General features: G+C 35.4%; 1 protein-coding gene and 1 long non-coding RNA gene across 6 annotated transcripts in view; both read left to right on the plus strand.

Moving 5' to 3' along the window:
• The window catches only part of SP3 (Sp3 transcription factor), a 43,214-nt gene extending 35,296 nt beyond the window's left edge, over positions 1–7,918 (plus strand). For 3 of the 5 annotated variants that reach the window (XM_036420658.2, XM_036420659.2, XM_036420660.2), the window contains 2 exons: positions 2,915–3,111; positions 6,184–7,918. In XM_036420658.2, the coding sequence (XP_036276551.1) occupies positions 2,915–3,111; positions 6,184–6,500 (514 nt within the window). In that variant the 3' untranslated portion in view covers positions 6,501–7,918. The other 2 variants (XR_004984792.2, XM_036420661.2) reach the window with 2 other exon arrangements.
• On the plus strand, positions 3,118–4,593 carry LOC118708987. Its single transcript, XR_004984793.2, has 2 exons — positions 3,118–4,234; positions 4,310–4,593. It is a non-coding gene; the product is annotated as an uncharacterized LOC118708987 (long non-coding RNA).
• Positions 7,919–19,627: the final 11,709 nt, after the last annotated feature.

Raw genomic sequence — 19,627 nt, forward strand, 5'->3', positions numbered from 1 at the left:
GATGTTTGTAAGACATCTTTTACATTGTTTCTTAGAACTCATTTGAACATATGAGTTCTGTATGTTCATATGTATATAGTAGGCACAATTGTATCATTGACAATTGCTGTCTCTAATAAAATCATAACATATATATATATATATATATATATATATATATATATAGTAAATCCCAAATATTCCAAAATGTTTGGCATTGGTGAGACAGGTGGTACTTTAAAAAATTTAGGTTATTAGCCATTTTTCTCTGTCATATTCTTTAAATAAAATATGTGTAATTTAGAGAACTAAATTTCATTTGTTTGCCCTTTTGAACAGGATGTAAAATATAATGAGGTATTAAAAAACAGTATTTATTTGGCCATTTAGCCAATATTTGTTAAGTAGAACAAGCCTTCAGAAATTTTTTACTTTAATGGAAGAGACAAAAAATTTTAATAAAGGGAAATACATTCTAAAGGCATTGTTATGTCGATTTTGTGTAGATTAAACATCAATCCATATTTAGAAAAATTAAGTTATTTTGCAAAAATCTGTTTTCTTTGTCAGCTCAGTCTGTGTCCCATTTCTTCCATCCCAAGCAAAAGAAAGACTTGGTTATTTAGCTTTTCTTAATCCCTCTACCTTTAGTTTATTTATTCTATTCACTCTATCTTGGCATGATTAAATTATTTGGAGCATGCTTAGGCACTCAAAAATAGTAGAAATTTAAAATTCTTCGGTTTTTCAGATTATATAGTAAGTATTATAGGTATGATTATGATGAAAACGTATGGCTAAATCTTTTGTTACCTGAAGTTTGTTGAGAAATTTACTTCAATTCTTTTCCTTCCTTTACATCATCACATACCATAAATTCATGCCTAGCACATTTAGTTCTTATCTGGAATAGAATTTCCTTTTTAAATGGAAATTTGGACTGCATTTTGAGCTTTTCCCTTAAATTATATATTTATGTGTGCCCATCTCTATTTTTATTTTCTTTCTTAGATGCTTGTCCTATTTCCAAATAATGAATATTTCTTATTTCCTTATAATGAGGAATACCTTTAATATCTTTAATAATGAGGAATATCTTTATCTTTCTCTGGCTTCTTGGTTCTTTGAGAACCCAAATTTGTTGCTGCATTTTGTTACAATTTTGTGCTTTGTTAGTGTTCTCAAGCTAAATTTTTGCTAAGTTAGTAAAATAGCACTTTTGAGTTTATAAAAGCACATGATTCACCTGAGTTGGTAGTCTTAGGAGAGTATAACAGTGAACCAGATGGGGTTCTCTGTGAAATTGCTATGGTGAACACGATATATAAAATTGGTTTGCACACCAGGAGCCACAAGCATTGCTCTTTTTCTTAGGGCTATTTAAGAATATGCTAAATTTAAAAAAACGAAATTAAAGGAAACATATTGGCTTTGGTTAAGACTTTGGCATTACAGGTGAGCCAGAAAGACCTGTTTCACTCAACTCAGCTCTTTAAAGAGAGTTGTAGAAATTGGGGGTGGACTGGAGCAGAAACTAGAATTGTGTTAGATTATGACATCCTTGCCCTTGAGACAACAGCATGATTCCTCCTTGTCTTTACTTATGCTATTCCTCTGCCTGGAATGCCTTCCCTCCTTTCTATCTAAATCCTACCCACCTCCTCCACGAAGCCTTCTCTAACTACTGGAGCCCACATTGATGTCTCCCTGTTCAGAACACCTATGGCATCTAACAGCCAGCACTGCACCGTTTAGCACTGTTTGTCCTATGGCAATTTCACATGCTACTGAGTGTGAGTACATTAAAATATAAATGTGGGGAAATACGCATTTTTCTAGTAAAATTTGAAAAATATAGGTGTATTATATACAGGAGGATTTTCAGGCTTATGGAAGTTTTGCAGGCTATAAGCTAGACTGAGATTGGGGGAGGACGGGAAGTTGGGGGTTCTTAAATGTACCTTTGTTAATCTCAAAAACATTGCAAATTTTATATAATATGGTTTTGACAATTGTGAGTCTGAAATGTTACATGTTTTTTATAAACTCATTTTTATTCAGTAACTAGTCTAATTTTTTAAAAGCTGTAGTAGTATCATTTTGTAGTGTTTAAGATTATTTGAATATCAGTTATGGAATAAAAAAGTTTTCTTCTTGCTTAGTATAAGATACCTCTGTTCACCCATCTAAGCATATATCTCCCAAACCCTGTTCTTGATATCAATACTGAAATACAACAAATGTTAAATTTTGTGATGTGGAGAAATTGTATTTTATTATATCGTTGATGTATAATTTGGGGTATCTTTGCATGGTTAATATGAAAGAAATTTTAACTGTAAAGATAATTTTTATTTATATTTATTTCATGTAATGCTAAGGGAGCTAAGAAAGCTTTGTCCAAAATTTTTTAAAAAACTTTCTTCAGTGTATATTCAGGGTGTGGCCATATAAATATATGAGTAAATATGCATAATGTGCCTATCTACCTTTTAATTGTACCTGTGATTAGTTTTGTATTCATGCTTGGTTTATTTCCTTTTTAAATTAGCCAATAGCATGACTTTGAGTAGACCACTTAGTTTCCCATACTACTAAATTGGGATTGGGCTTATGCATAGAATTTGTGAATGGTTCTGACAGAATAATCAATAACTTTGTTACACTTTTTAAAATATGTAAAATACCCTTTTAAATTATGTAATACTTTAACATACTTACATTTGGGCAGCAATTTAATTATTGAGTAAAATCAACATGTAAAATTAACATGTTTGAAAATTTTTTTATTGAAATTGATGTTAATTGGTCTTGGTTTCTGATTGATCTCATGGTGATAATGTCTTCTATATGAGATGTAACATGATGATATGTAAGTGGTAATATCCATTTGAATATTTACATGTAAGTATATATTATTCTGTGTGTTTTTTAGAGGTACCAATCTTGGGAAAAAGAAGCAACACATTTGTCATATACCAGGATGCGGTAAAGTCTATGGGAAGACCTCACATCTGAGAGCTCATCTACGTTGGCATTCTGGGGAGCGCCCTTTTGTTTGTAACTGGATGTTCTGTGGTAAAAGATTTACTCGAAGTGATGAATTACAGAGGCACAGAAGAACACATACAGGTTACTAATATTTACTTTTAACAGACAAAAATGAATTATAGGGCTATATACTATCTTGAAAGTTTTTTGTTTTTTAGAACACATACCTGAACTGAATTTTAAAAATGTGACCAATCACATCAAATTCTTATCTTTATTAACAACAAGCTAATATGACTTATAAAATAACATTTGTTTTATGCAGACATTGGTTAACTTTTCTTTTTTAGTTAGTGCTTTGTTTTTAATGTTATTGAGTATCTTAAGCCACATTTATGCTATTATTTTTTATGTTAAACCTTTCAAGTTAGTTGTCTGCTTTTGTTGCTTATCTATCTTAACTCTTTCATCTTCCGCAACACTTTAATAAAAAATAATTCCTTTTCCTCTGACAAAGTTAGACATTTCACCTTTTCTCTGTTTTAATGTCTGATGTAAGCAAAAGATATTTCATTGAGAAATAACAAAGGCATTGTTGATATTAAGATTCTTTCATTTAATTGTTTTTATATAGTATGTGGTTGTTACATGAAATGGGCCTACGAATGACCCAAACTTAATCCTGATTTATAATTTAGAGATTTCTTCTGCTACCATGTAATGATCAATGTGTTCAGTCTATGTTCAACACTGAAGAATTGAAAAAAATATGTAATGTACTTACAGTCCTAGAGAGCTTAGAAAGAAGAAGCATGGTGAAATGGAGGACATTATGGATCCTGAAGTCTCCTAGATCTGGATTCAAATCCATGAACTCTGTTAGATTAAGTAAATAAGCTGTCTCTGACCTGCTTTCACACCTCTTGTATTGCTTTAAATATTACATAAAATAACCTGTGAAGTATTTAGTATTATACATATTAGATGCTCTACTTGTTTTATAGTTTCTGTCTCACTCTTCAGGTAGGTAGGTAGACAGATGAGTTGTTTATAACTGCAACAGAAAATGCAAGAAAGTATGCTTAGAGATAGAGATCATGATTGCTTGGGATAGTAAGGGATTTTGGGGCAATGGATTGGTTTTATGGCCCTATAACAGACTTTTCCTCAGTGGAATTTGGTCAGCAGGATATAAAAGTCAATGAAATGGGGGGAGGGGGGTGTGCAGGGGAAGGTTTGTGACCAAATGTGTGGAAAACACTGGGTAAAAGATGTTTCAAGGCAGCATCTTTTACGACCTTTAATTAAACGTTAACAAGCACCATGCACCTCTGTGGAGGGGTGTAGTTTGTGTAGCATTTCCCAAATATCTTTGATCTTTGTGCCATTTGCCATGGAACATCTCTCAGAACTAATGTTCCAAGAGAAACTTTGGGAAATACCGTCTCAGAAGAATAGTATGTGAATAAAAGAGGTGAGGGATCATTTGATATGAAGAAGATGAGATTTTAGATATTAGAATTGAGCCATAATCTTAGTTATCTCAAGTTAGCCTTGCATTCCCATACCACTTACTTACAGTGGTAAAGTTTTGTATTGTAATAATATTTGGTATTTAAGGAATATTTGTCTGGTATTGATTTGTTAAGTTAGAAGAGTAAAGACAAGGGTGTTCTTGCAATGTAATTCAGACGTGAGGTCTGTTGAGAACTTACCTCGAGTAGAGGTGCTGGAACAGGAGATGGATAAGGCATGTTAAAATAAATTAAGAAAAGACTAGATTTGTTGATGGATTTCTCTGTAGATTCTTTTCAGGCTGGCCTTTTGCCTTCTAATCCTCTTACATATTAAGTCTTCATAATAGAATTTAGTCTGTCTTTTGTATTAAAAATGTTTTATTCATCAGGGTCTTATTAACTTTAACATGATATATTGGGTTTGCTCTTAATTATTCCAGATGAAGTCGTCAGCTAGCCATTTCTTGGGGTTTTAATCTCAGTGGACCTCAAGTTTGCATTTTTACTTTTATCTAGAAGTACTCTGTGTACTTGAATTCAGGTTGAAGAGTTGGAGGTTTAATATCATGGGTATAACATGTTAATAATAACCTTAAATATAGCTTAAAACTATAAACTTCTTTAAAGGAATACAGTGAGTCCTCAATGACATCAGTAGAAACTGAGACTTTTAAGTGTGAAATGATGTTTATCAAAAACAATTTACCACAGCTGGCTGACATAAGTGAGAGTTAATAAGTTCCTATGGCATATTTCTGATCACAAAAACATCACTACATCGGGGACAGCCTAACAGGGATCAATGGGGGGAAAGTAGACATCTGATACTTTCAACAATAAAGATAAAAACACACACACACACACACACCAAAAAACATCGCTACACACACACCAAAAAACATCGCTACACTGCTAATATTAAACATTGGAATACATTGAAATACACATATTCTCTCTCTCTCTCTCTCTCTCTCTCTCTCTCTCTCTCTCTCTCTCTCTCTCTCTCACACACACACACACACACACACACACACACACACACACACACACGACTTTCCAACCTGCTTATGTTAGGTTCAGGGTTGCAGGTGGCTTGGCTGGAGCTTCTCTCAGCAGCTCTGTGTGAAAGGTGGAAACCAGCCCTGGGCAAGACCCTCTTCCATTGCAGGGTGCCCTCACACCTACATCCCCACTCACTCAGACTGGGACAGTGCAGACAGACACACCTGTATATCTTTGGGGTGTGGGAGGAAACCAGACTACCTGGAGAAAATCCACGCAGACAAGGGGAAAACAGTGGCTCTATTAGAAGTCAATTTTTTTTTTCTTCTCGTTATTAAAAGAAAACAACTGAACAAAACAATTTTACTTATGTTGCAGATTATCATTTTTTAGCTGATACCTTGTAACATGCTTTAAAACAAACTATTAGCATAGTTGAGGTATTAAAATATCTGAATGACAGACTATAATAAGTTTAGAAGACTGCTTTTCATAAAAAAGTAAAGATGACATTTATTTTGAGGGGAAATATTCTATCAGAAAATTGCAGAGGCAGTTCATGAAACTAACACAATGTTATTTGAACTCTGTTCCCTGTCCTTGCCTGTCAATGTTAGGTTATTTTCTTTCTCAGGGAATTATCAGTCTATTGTTGAATTCAGAAAATTAAGTTACTTAATTTTATTTCTAACAGGTGAGAAGAAATTTGTTTGTCCAGAATGTTCAAAACGCTTTATGAGAAGTGATCACCTTGCCAAACATATTAAAACACATCAGAATAAAAAAGGTATTCACTCTAGCAGTACAGTGCTGGCATCTGTGGAAACTGCACGAGATGATACTTTGATTACTGCAGGAGGAACAACACTTATCCTTGCAAATATTCAACAAGGTTCTGTTTCAGGGATAGGAACTGTTAATACTTCCACCACCAGCAATCAAGATATCCTTACCAACACTGAAATACCTTTACAGCTTGTCACAGTTTCTGGAAATGAGACAATGGAGTAAATATTACACAAATACTTATTCATTGTGGTTATTTTTATACAGTAGTGAGAAGAATATTGTTCCTAAGTTCTTAGATATCTTTTTATTGATGTGCAAAAATTTTTGGATTGACAGTAACTTGGTTATACATGACACTGAAATGCCTTACTTTGTATGATATTCCATAGTATATTAAAAATGGTAAAATTGCATGGGTTTTGTAGGTACTTTTGGAATCTAGAAGAAATGAAATTTTACCAAGTTATATAAAGAAAATTGAATTTAATGCGAATGGTAGTCTAACCAAATGCATCAATCCTGTGTGGTTTAGTGTAAAAATGAGAACATGTTGGTATTTATCTATTGTAAGATAAAAAAGTTGGTGGGTGAAAGAAATCATGTTATGATAAAAAAAATTTTTGTAATTTTCTTGATGACTGGAATTTTTATTATGCATAACTGACAAATCAAGTTTCCAAGCAAATGTTACATAGTGTAGGCTTTACTTAGCTTATCAATTTGTCATTTTGAAGCTAATTATTTTAATTAGGTTAACTGTGTACAATATTTTAAGCATTACTCTTGTAAGATTTTGAAAACTACATTTTAACATGGAACTCTAGGGATAGTCACCTTTTAAATCCTGTTGAAAAGCCATGTTTAAGATTTAATTTGCCAAAATAATGTCTTGTTAATATTCTTTCAATAACGAAGTTGGGCAATATAACCAATGTTTAAAAAAGTTAAAAATGTATAGGTTGAGGCATTTGGGTGGTAAGAAAATGTTCTAGTGAGATATCCCTTTTCTTGCATATTGGAGGACCAAAAAAAATAAGGTGTATTGCGTCTTAGCAGTGACTTTTTTATTCAATCTTGTTTCCAAAAACCATGTCTGCCAGGGCCTTAAAAGCCATCATGTAAATTACCAGTAAAGTATAACATATGCAAACATAACAAAATCACTTCCATAGTGACAATACTCCAACCATATGGATATTAGTCATAGAAAACTAGTGGTTTTATGATATTTTTTTTAAGTATTTTTTTTTTTTTGTCTAGGTAGTCAGTCTGCACTTAAATATCAACCATTTTCTTTTTTTTGCTTCTTCCCTTAAAATTTGTATGTATTCAGTACATTTAATTGAGAAACGTATGTTTTTTTATTACGCTGTATTTTCTTTTTATTTTTTAATTATTGTTTATATTTTCAATTATTAAAAATGTACAAAATAAAGTTTCATTGCTGGTCTTGTAAGAGCTATACAATTTTCCTAAATGTATACCTATAACTGCAGCAGTTCACCTATTTCAAAATTTGGAATTTTGTTCATTTGTTTTTCTTAAGACCACCTCAAATTTAAAGGCTACCTTATTGTATGTTTAAAGTGTATTATAACAGTGTGATAGTTAATAAAACACTATTTTTTTTTTCCTTTTGAGTTTGTTGTATTCCTATGCATTTAAAATATTGCAGTGGTATGGGGAAGAAAGTCTGTGTGGTTTTTTCTTCAATTTAGCCTTTTATTTGCTGTAGTGTTGATTTCAGACATCAAAATTTTCTTAAACAGGTATATTTGCTTATAAAGGAGAATAGAGGAACCAGCAGATTACTAATTTTTTTACTGATGAATGTGATTATTATTAAGACTTTGGAAAAAATATATTTTATCTCTGCCCAAATTGAGTAATATCAATGCCATTTTGCAAGTCTTGTTTTTTATTTGTTTATTCTCCCTGTTAAAGCAATGTGCAGTATATTTTAATTTATCAAAAACTTGAATTTACATGAAGATTCTTGAAAAAAATAACAAGTTTTGGTAATATAGCAAGAATTATTAAAAGTTATATTTTGAATTTATGTATGTAATTATGATAAAGGCAGGGTAGGAGGAAAGGAAAATTTAACAATTTAACAAAAAACAAATGTTAAAATTTAACATTAAAATTTAACAAACAAATGACTATATTTTAGGTAATTTTAAGTTAAAAATCCAGTTCTCCACATGCATACAATGGAGTAAAGATTTCCATTGTTTTCCAGGCTCAATGTGACACTCAATAATATCTTCGAATGCATAGGACAACCCTGGATACACATGTAAACATAAGTAAAGTTTTTCTTAACGAAACTTCAGCTTGTCATATGAAATATAAGGTCTTGGAATTACAGAAATCAATGAAATGTACAATTATTTTGAAGTAAGGAATAGAATTTGAATCTTCAAACTCAAGTAATTTTTTTAGGATGTATGAAAAGGATTATGTTAGGAGATTGTTTACTAAGCAAAATACTCATTAAGTATTAAACTTAAGGGATGGTATAGATGTTTTTAAGTATTGAAATTTTACAGGTTGTGTGTAAAATTTAAATACTTTTTGATCTACGAGTTTTCAAGCATATTTTATCAGTTCTTAGAGCATGAATGCAATGAAGAAAGTAAGTAGTCTTGAAAATTATTTAAATAAGTGTTTGGAGTTTTTGGAGTGCTCACTAGAAATATACCAGTGAACTTTGGATCTTTACCTAACAAGAAGTCAAAGTTGGTATTCATCCTCAGAATATGTGGTTTTAAAATATTTCTATTGTATATTTGTGTTAAAAAAAAACATGGAATATAATCTGGAAACAATATTTGAAGAATTATCTTAAAGTCTTTTTTTTCCTAGTTATAAAATTTATTGTGTAGATACAGAGGTCGGCAAAAATAGGCTTATAGTTCATATGGTAAATAATATAAAAATAAACCCATGTATTCACAGCTATGAGCCTATTTTTGCTCACCCCTGTATATTCTTTAATAGTATATTTTTTGTAATTGCTTTATTTTTGTAAATGCTAGAGTTAAGATACATTCAGTATATTTACATAGAAATAATTCCTACTTATCAGAATATACTCATCTAGAGGACTAGGTGTCTGTACTCTATGCCTTAATTTAAAGAAAATATCACTTATGAAAATTGCATTTTTTTGTGAATTGAGAGTCAAGGACTTTAAAAAGCAATTCCGTTAACAAAAAAGCATGTGAAGTTTTAATGGCATAAACTTGTTGCAGAAAGTCAGGTTCTCTGTAACTTCGGGCAAAATAGCTTAAGATATTTTAAATAGTGAAGTTGCTTAGAAATTAAACATACATGTACATATAAAACTGAAGGCATGTCATACATTTCATGGAAAGTAGTTCTTAGGCAATATTCTGCAGAAAATGCTGGGAGTATTTTAAAATGTCCACATAGCTTCATCCATGACCTACTAGGTCTACATGTCTGGGTATGGGAATGTGTAACAGCTTCTCTAGTGAATGATGAACAGTCCTGGGTTAGAATGATCTAAATGGAGCAAGTATCCCCTTCGTGTCTTAATTGTAGTTCAGATCCTCATACTGACTGCTCATGATCCCAAAATGTTTTATTAAAATTTTTGTATTTAATATTGTTTGAAATTTGGGGTTATTAAGTAGTAACATTTGGTTTTAAAATACGTAAATTGACATATTCATCTGCCTATGAGTAGATAATTTGGTTTTTGTTTTATGCTATTAACTTGATAAAAGTTGTTTTCGGTGTAAAAGATGTTTAAAACTTTTTGCCATCAATGAGTAGTAGTTCTTCTTTTTCCCTCCCTCAAGGATATGTTTGCTTGTTTTTAATAAATGTTTTGAGAGGAAGCGGGGGAGAGGAGAGAGAGAAACATTGGTTGGTTGCCTCTCATACATGCTCTGGTGCCCCAATGGGAAATGGAACCCAAAACCTGGATATTTGCCCTGACTGAGAATCGAACGTATGGCTCTTCAGTGCACACCATGGCACTCCAACCAACTGAGCCATACCAGCCAGGGCTATTAATTCCTTTGTTGTCAATGAGCACAAAACAAATTGGTGGATATCTTGGAACAAGATTTGATATTTTAGTAAAATCACCTCCTTTATTTAGTGTTGGAGACACAAAGATAATATTGATTTGGCCTAGTTTCTTGTTCAGGTAGACTTGCATATCACATGCATTGTGATAAATTTATACTAGCAGCAGATACAAAATGCTCTAGAAACTTGGTGGATTCTGCATGGAGGAGTTTTGGAAACTCGGGCAGAGACATTAGCAAAAAGGGAAGAATAGAGGTACACAGGAATTTGTGAGAGAGGGAGTGTCAACGTTTTGGAGGAGTTGAACAAGCGGTTCAGAATTTAATCTTTACCAGTGATTCCCAATCTTTTGGGGGTCACAGTAATTGACAGGGCACAAGACAAGAGGCTTTAGAGACAGCAAGCAGACAATAGTAAGTTTGGTCATGAAGAGGAGAAGGATGCACAGATCGTGGCTGAGTCAGGATTGAGAAAAAGGTTGAAAACGTCTCTAAAAAGGATACTTAAATTGATGAATATTGCCAGAGAATAGAACTTAAATGACCACTAAGCTACCCAGATACAAATGCATAACAAAATTGGAGTTGAAGTTTAAGAAAATGTAACATGATTCATATAATTTAATTATATATTTAAAAGTTTTTTTTTTAAGTATTAAAAATGATATACTGAAATGGGGTGGGAGGTCCTCTATTTCCTTCAGACTTTCCTCCCCACCTCCCAGCCTTTAACTTCCTTGCTTCTCTTCTAAGTCCATATTAAACTACATACTAGATGTGATATTGGGTAGTTTCTTGCCTTGAAATTTTCATCATTATAAAAAGGATATCTAATAATAGTACACATCAAAATTGTTTTGATTAAAATGTAAGCATTTAGCAGTGTCTGGCTTATAGTAAAGACTCAATAAATGGTTTGTATTTTTCCACACCTGCTAATTCTTGAGATTTTATTTTTCTGTAGTAAAGACCATTATTTTGCATTTTTCCATTTGACTATGGTTCATGCATTTTCTTTTTCAGAATAAGGGATAATTTTTGTTTATTTTAATGTTTTTATTTCAGAGGAAGGGAGAGGGAGAAACATCAATAATGAGAGAATCATTGATTGGCTGCCTCCTGCACACCCCCTACTTGGTATCCAGCCCACAATCCGGGTATGTGCCTTTGACCAGGGACCCTTTAGTCCACAGTTTGATGCTCTATCCACTGAGCAAAACCAGCTAAGGCGGTTATTTTGTCTTTAATGCAAAAATGTGGAAGGTGAACTTTAGAATCTAAATTATAGTGGACAATGTTTCTGATGTGACTGCTTCTTACAAAGGATGGAATCTGAAGAAAAAAATACTGTCTTGAAGAAATCACACCCTGATGTAGAATTCTTTCCTATTTTAATGTTTCTAGGAGCCAACCAAAGACTCTAGGTTCATTTCAATTGAAAGAAAATTTAGCATGTAATGGTTCCAACCTTAAATTGGAAAAGGCCGTCAAAGAACTGCACCTTTTTTTTCCAAATAAAGATAAGTCCAAGCCTCCAATTACTAGAAACAGGGAAATACTAACTTTTGGCCCATTTTTTGAATATTACTTTTAAAAGTAATATTTAGGGATGAGCTGTTTAGGTGATCCAACAAGGAGTGGACATCTGGTCAAATCTGAGCCAAGTAAATGATTTCTGGGAATTTGGAATCGGAAAGCTGATGTCTTGGGAGGTTGCATTTGGAACATGTATGTGAAGCAGAAAGAGTAAGGCAAAGATGAGAGAGATACAACCCCAAGAGAAAAAGATGAAGAAAACGGTCCCAGGAGTCCTGAAAACCACTTTTCCAGTGTTTTGTGCCATTTTGCATTTCCTTTTCCTGATTTCCTGAAGACACCTTTTAAACCTTACAGAGACTGCTTCACTTCCACCTTCAGTTTTTTTAAGTTTGGGAAGCTGTTATTTGCTACCAAATAATGCCAACTAAAACATCTGAGATACAGTTCTTTCTCTACAGTGGTTTGAAATCAATGACTTGGTCCTGTAGAAAATAACAAAGCTGTGGTTAGTGCCGGGTGAGTCAGGCTTAGAGGAGTCAGGAATTTAGTTTTGCTGTGTGAGTCAGGATGGACCTTGAAGAACCAGTGAAATGTTTCCAAGAGAACTGATTAGAAGGCTTAGAAGTCCATCTTAGTCTGAGCGCACACTTATCAAAGGGCAGTGTCTGTGTTTGGTCTTAAGGAATGACTTTCTGCCAACATTAGTTTTATTTTATTGCAAAAGTGGAAATTTATTGGAGAACACGTACAGACTCCCACACGGGGAGAGGGAAAGAATCCCACAGAACGGACTCCCATGTAGGGAGGGGGACGAGTCCTCCCAAGATTAGTTTTGTAGTTAATCTCTAACTCCACATAATCTTTTCTTTATATTTTCACTAGGTATTTAGACTCAGGTTTGGTTTGGGCCTTACCTTTAATTGTGTAAACCCACTTAGTTTTCCTCACCCTGATCCTTTACAAATTCTTAGCTAATTGCATCTTCCTCACTTTTGGTAACTTTCTGTGGCTTTTTCATTCTTAATCATTTAATAACTTTCACTATAATGTAGTGCATAGGTTTTAGACTTAGCACACCTGGGTTTATGTCCTGGCCCTGCTGTTTCAAGTTATATAACTGTGACTACCTTTCCACTCAGCCTCAGTTTTCTAATCTGTACAATGGGGATAATAGTTGCATCTTCTTAGGGTGATGGAGATTAAATAAGTTCACTCATGCAAAATACATCCATAATACCTGGCCCATAGTTAAGTATTAGTAAATAAGCCTCAGAGAAATCAATATTCCTCCCACACCTGGAAATAATCTCCATTCTGTATTAATGTGTTCATTCACTTCGATCCACCTAGTTGTCAGCAAACATTTGTTTACAAAATGGTTAGCATTCATCAATATTCAACATTTGCAGTTACCGTTTTATAAGTATTTGCTTGTTTTCTTTTAAAAAGAAATGACGATAGCTATAATTGAAATCTATAGAGCCCTGATTCCATTTTTTCCCCTTCACCCACAGAGATTACTGCTGCTCTGAATTTGATGTTTATCCAAATAATATCATGAATGGATTTGTATGCTTACATGTGTGCATGGAATTGCTTTCATTTTTTTTTTGTTTTTTTTTTTTAAACTGAATGGCACACTGTATACAACGTTTTGGGACTTGGTTTTTTTGTTTTTGGTTTTTTTTTACTCATTTTTGAAATGTATCCATGTTACAAGTTTCTCTAAATTATTCATTTTAAATGCTGTAACTCACTGAATAAGTATATCACAATTTATCCATTTGCTTTGCATATTTTAGTTATTTCCAATTTTTGACTACTATAAACAGTGATATATTTACTTGTGCATGGTGTGTGTCTCTGAAGTATGTATCTAGAACTTCACTCACTGGCCAATAGAATATTCTTCAGATTACCAGATATTTATTGCCATATTGATCTTTACAGTGTACACACTCCTACCAGCAGTATATAGGAGTCACATTTTCCCACACTTTTCCCCACTCCTTGGCCTTGGAAGATAATTTTTTTTCCAATGAAAAACAATGTAATTTTATTTTGGAATTTGACAAAATGTTTTAAAATTCATCTGGGAGAAAAACAAGCCAGTGTAACTAAGACGTTAAAGAGGAATCAGAAGAACTAAGCCTTGTACATATGAGCCTTGTACCACTAGGCTTAACCAAACCTTCACTAACTAGCAGAAACAATGCATGTTTTTCCTACTGGTTCCACTTTTTTTTTTTTTAAACTCATTCAGCCCCTGCCCTAGTATGGTGCTCCTCCGGATTCTCGCTGCAAGGATCTCTTCACGCAGTACACAGCCCTTTGGGATCAGATGTAAAGAAGGTTCAAGCCAGCTCGCTGCCTTCTATGGTGCTCTCTTCATCCAAGGGCTGGGAGTATAGTGTCTCTACCCTCTTGTCTCTTACCCTGTTCTCTCTCCCTCCATCCCCACCCCAACACAAGTAGTCACTAAGCAACCAGCCAGCTGCCTAACCTGACTTCAAATGGGAAACTTCCTTGCAGAGACCCCCAATATTGCCATTGCTATATATATAAAGTGTGTGTGTGTGTCCATATGATGGGTGTGAAATGCTAATTCCTGATTTCGAGTCTCATTTCCCTGCATACTAGTGAGGTTGAGCATGTTTTCATCAAGTGTGTAATTCATTTATGTTTCCTCTGAAGGGAATTGCCTATTTGAATTTTTTGTCCTCTTGCTTCTTGGGGGTTATTTGCACTTTAGCAATGATTTTTAAACACTTTTAATAAGTTCCAGGTACATGATTTATAGATATATGGACCGATGATATCTTTTCCCAGTCAGAGGCTTACCCTTGAACTTTGTTTATATGTGTGTTATTGTTTTACTGATGTTTTATTTCTTTGGGCTGGAACTTTGTGTCTTTCTGAAGAAATTCTTTGCCTACTGTCATAAAAATATTTTTCTCTACAAGTTTATATTTTTTACCTTTCAATTTATCTTGTTAATCCACTTTGAAATAATATTTTTCTTGTGTTAAGTATATACTTTCCATAGGGATAGCCAATTGTCTTAGCAAAGTTTATTGAATGGCCCAACATTCCCCACTTATAGTGCTATCTCTGCCATTTATCAGAGTTTCCATTTTTGTGTCAATCTATTCCTTTATTTCTTTCTGTCTTTCCTGTGCTGAGACCATAAGATCAATGCCATGTCTTGCATGTTTTGACATTTAGTAGGGCAAATCTCCACCCACTTCTTAACCTGCCCTTCAAAATAGTTTTGACTGTTTTTGAACTCTGACTCTTTCCATTAGTTATAGGATTCAGTTGTCAAGTCCCATTGAAAAGTCAAGTGCCATTGAAATAAAAGTTAGGATTTTTTTTGAATTACATTGAGTTTGTAGATTAATTTGGAGGAAGAATGTTATCTTCCTACCCATAAACATTCTTTATCTCCATTTATTCAAATCTACTTTAATATTCTTTTATAAGTTATTTTCTCTTTGAAAGGTCTTACATATAATTTCTTACATTTATCTCTATGCAGTTTTTGTTTAGTTGTTGCTTTGGGGAGTAGGTTTTTTTTAAGTTAAGTGTGTAAATTGATCAATGCTGGACCATAAAATGTTATTGGTTTTTGTAAATTTGATTTTATCTACATCTTTTGCTAATTTTAATAATTTATAGGTTCTATAAAATTTTTATTTTTATTTTTTTATTTGTTATGGAGACAGTCTATTTGAAAATAGGAAAAGGTCTGTCTCTTCATTTTCAGTTCTGATAATCTCTTTTAAAAAATATTGCATTGGCCGAAACCGGTTTGGCTCAGTGGATAGAGTGTCAGCTTGGGGACTGAGAGGTCCCAGTTTCGATTCCGGTCAAGGACATGTACCTTGGTTGCGGGCATATCCCCAGTAGGGGGTGTGCAAGAGGCAGCTGATCAATGACTCTCTCATCGATGTTTCTAGCTCTCTATCTCTCTCCCTTCCTCTCTGTACAAAATAAAAAAAAATATATTTAAAAATAATAATAAAAAATACTGCATTGGCAGCTTAATGTTAAATGGAAGTGTTAAATAGACCTCTGTCCTCTTTCTGACTACCATTTACTTTTCTTTCCCACATACAACCTTATTTGATCTTTCTGATGTTATGGATAAAGCAGAATAGGCATTATCTTCACTTATAGTTAAGGCCTAGGTAAAGTATCACACAAAGTCGTAACAAATGCTAGAGAATGTGGACTCAATTCCAGATCTCTGAATCACCTGGGTGATTATCCCAAGTACTATATCTGTCTTCATAGAATTAATAGGATTGATGGCATTTTTTCCTTCCTCTAACAAACATTTGGGATAAAATGATGTTTCTATCCTGAAGGACCTAATCAGAGAGGCAGGACATTCTTACTACTACTTACCTTCCTGACATTTAGGAAAAAAAAAATTATCTGTACTCTTTAAAAAATATATTTTTATTGATTTCAGAGAGGAAGGGAGAGGGAGAGATAGAAACATCAATGATGAGAGAGAAAAATTAATCGGCTGCCTCCTGCACAGCCCCTACTGGGGATTAAGCCCACAATCCGGGCATGTGCCCTGGCTGAGCCACGCCAAACTGCGCTCCTGTACTCTTTCTATTAGAAGAACATATTCCCTTTCATTTCAAAGTTTGGAGAAGAGTAGCTCCCCCTCCACCACCCCCCTTAACCCCCAAACTCTTTAAACATGATCATCTTAAGAGCTACAGGATACGTCTGCTAAGTGTCCAGAGTTACAATATCTGTGGCACGGATTATGTACATGAAGGCACCTTATGACATTCAAACGGGGCTTACTTGCTCAGGCTCAAGTGTTAGGCTCAAGGATAACGTGATAGGTGAAATCCAGGGCAGGTAAAAGCAGCTAAGAAAAGTTGCTTATAGGGTGTCTTTCTGGCCAAAGTTTCAAATCTACTCTAATCCTGGAGACGGTGAGTCCACCCTGAAATGGAAACCAGAGACTACAAGGCAGTAACACATGCATCCACCTTTCTAGTCGTAGTTGGTGAAGAAAGGGAAGGTACTACTTGGCCCTGAAAAATCATATTTGACTGATGATACACAGCAGGAGGGGAAAACCCGCCCACAGCCAGGGGCTTTGTGTTATCTGGGCTCCTCTCTATGGGGCTGGTTCCCTTTTCAATTGGCAAAGGATAAAAGGCCAGTTTTTGAGACATTCTTGTGTCCCAGACTTTAAACTTAGGACACGGGCAGGAGTGGTTTGGAGGAAGGCAGTGAGCAGTTTCAGAGCAGCTGGTCTGGAGGAATGGGCAGGAGAATCGGACCGGCTCAGCTTTTAGCATCGAGTGCTGGGCGTCCTCCTGATCCGTACATGGAGAACCGCTCAAGTTCACAAGACGCAACTTCTTGCTTTTTGAGCCAACATCATTTGAAGGTAGCTTTTTGGACTCCGGCCCAGTGTGATCATACCCTCTCTGTTCTCTGCTTTGCCCCAAAACTCAAGAGCTGCTGGGAGCATGCTGCAAACTTAAAATTCCTCTTTGGTTTTGCTGTGCCTGGTCAGGGAAGATGATCCCTTTGCAAACCGTCATAAAATGAACAAGATCACAGCGTGGCTTCTATCATGCTGCTAGACAGACAGGCCTCCAGCTGCAGAGGGCCTAGGCCATGTTTGTCGCTGGTGTCTGAGAATTAGCACTAAGTTGCTAACCCCTTTGTTTTTGGCCAAGTTTCTTGTGCCTTGCTGTCCCTCTTGTGAGGTGGGCAGGCAGCACGGCTAGGGGAAGCCAGGAACTGGCTTGTCTCCCCGTCACCTACTCCTCTCCTTCGCAATGAGCTTCTTCAAAGAGTTGGCCGTTCTCTGTCCACTTTTTCTCTTGCTTTCTTCAGTTTACTCTCATCTCGTGTCTGCCCCATCGCTCCACCGAAAGTGCTCTTGGAAAAGTAAGAGAGGCCTCCATGTCGCTAAGCCTTGTAACATGAAACGTTCGCATCCTGCTTGACCTCAGGCGCGTTCGGGTCGGCCGGCCGTTCTCCGCGTCTTGAAGCGGTCTGTGTGACAGCCCCGGCCCTCCTGACGTCCCCTCTGCCTCTTCCCACCTTTCCCCTCTCTCCTTTGCCCGCTTTTCTCCTCACAACTGACACTTAAATGTCAGATTTCTCAAGACTTGATCCTGAGCGGATTTCCCACTTATTTTTATTTTTTTACTGGACGATCTCATTCATCCTGGGAATTTCCTTTTATTCCATATATGAAAAAGCTTCCAATTAAAAAAAAATTTTTTTTTTATCTCCACTGCTCACTTGAGTTGCAGCCAAGACACTGAACTACCCATTTGGCCCCTCTATTGGATGTTTCGCAAGTGCCTCAAATTGCATGTGTTCAAAGCCCAGTTTCTGAATGTCTGCCCCTCGCCCAGTATTTACCTTAATGAATAGCATCATTATAGGATCTAACTGTTCATGCCAGAAAGTGAAAATTCACCTTGACAGCCCTGGCCCTCTCACCCCCACTATTGGTTCTGTTGATATTCCAGGTGTCTCCAAGGCCATGGATCTCTCTACACCTCTCTGGGCAGCCTGGCTAGCAATGCACTCTAACTTGGGCTGCTCACAACCACTCGTCATGACACTTAACTAGTCCAATCTCTGCATAGCAGCCCAGAGTGATCTTTTATAAATATAATCTCCTTAAAACATTGCTGGCACTTCAGATGGCATCCTGAGTCTTGCTGGTGGCCCCGTTGGTCCTCGGCTGGCTTTGTCAGCCCCTCAGATAAGTGGCCCTTCACGTGCAGTGGCAGCCACGCTGCCTGCTCTCATGCCTTGCCTCTGGGCTTCGCTGTCTGTCAGAGCTGCATTATGACTTCTGTGCGCTCTGGGGCTTTTGCCTGTGGGTCCTTTTCTAATTTTTGTTTTTTTAAAAAGTATATTTTATGTCCAGCCAGAATGGCTCAGTGATTGAGCATCGGCCTATGAACCAGGAGTCATAGTTCAATTCCCAGTCAGGGCGTATGCCTGGGTTTTGGGCTCAGTTCCCAGTGGGGGGTATGCATGAGGCAGCTGATCAATGATTCTCATCACTGATGTTTCTCTCTCTCTTTCTCCCTCTTGAAAAGTTGTTTTTTATGACTGTATTGTACAGAGATTAATATAACCCAGGTTGGGTTCACTGTTTTCTTTTTTTCTATCAAGATAAAATTTACACAACATAAATTTGGCCACTTTAAAATATGTAACTCAGTGGCATTAATACAGTCATAATGTTGTGCAACCACCACCTCTATCTAGTTACAAAGCATTACCCAAAAAGGAAACCCTGTACCAGTGAAGCAATTGTTCTCCATTACCCTCTCCTCCCAGTCTCTGAGAACCACTAACATGCTTTCTGTCTTTCTAAGTTTATTTATTCTGGACTTTTCATATAAATGGTTTCTTTCACTTAGCATACAGTCTTGGAGGTTTATCCACACTGTAGCATGTACCAGTGCTCATTCCTTTTTTTAAAAAAATAAACACAACTTTTTAAAAAAATTCTTACCTGAGAGAGAATATGTTTATTGATTGATTTTTAAAATATTTTTAGTTAATCCTCACCTGAGGATATTTTCCCCATTGATTTTTAGAAAGAGTGGAAGGGAGGAGAAGAGACACAGAGACATATTCATGTGAGAGGCACACATTGATTGATTGCCTCCTGCACTTGCCTCCACTGGCCTGCAGTTGAGGTACATGCCTCTGACTGGAACTGAACCC

This window comes from Pipistrellus kuhlii, unplaced genomic scaffold (genome assembly GCF_014108245.1).
Source record: "Pipistrellus kuhlii isolate mPipKuh1 unplaced genomic scaffold, mPipKuh1.p scaffold_m20_p_7, whole genome shotgun sequence".
Classification (NCBI taxonomy): Eukaryota; Metazoa; Chordata; class Mammalia; order Chiroptera; family Vespertilionidae; genus Pipistrellus; species Pipistrellus kuhlii.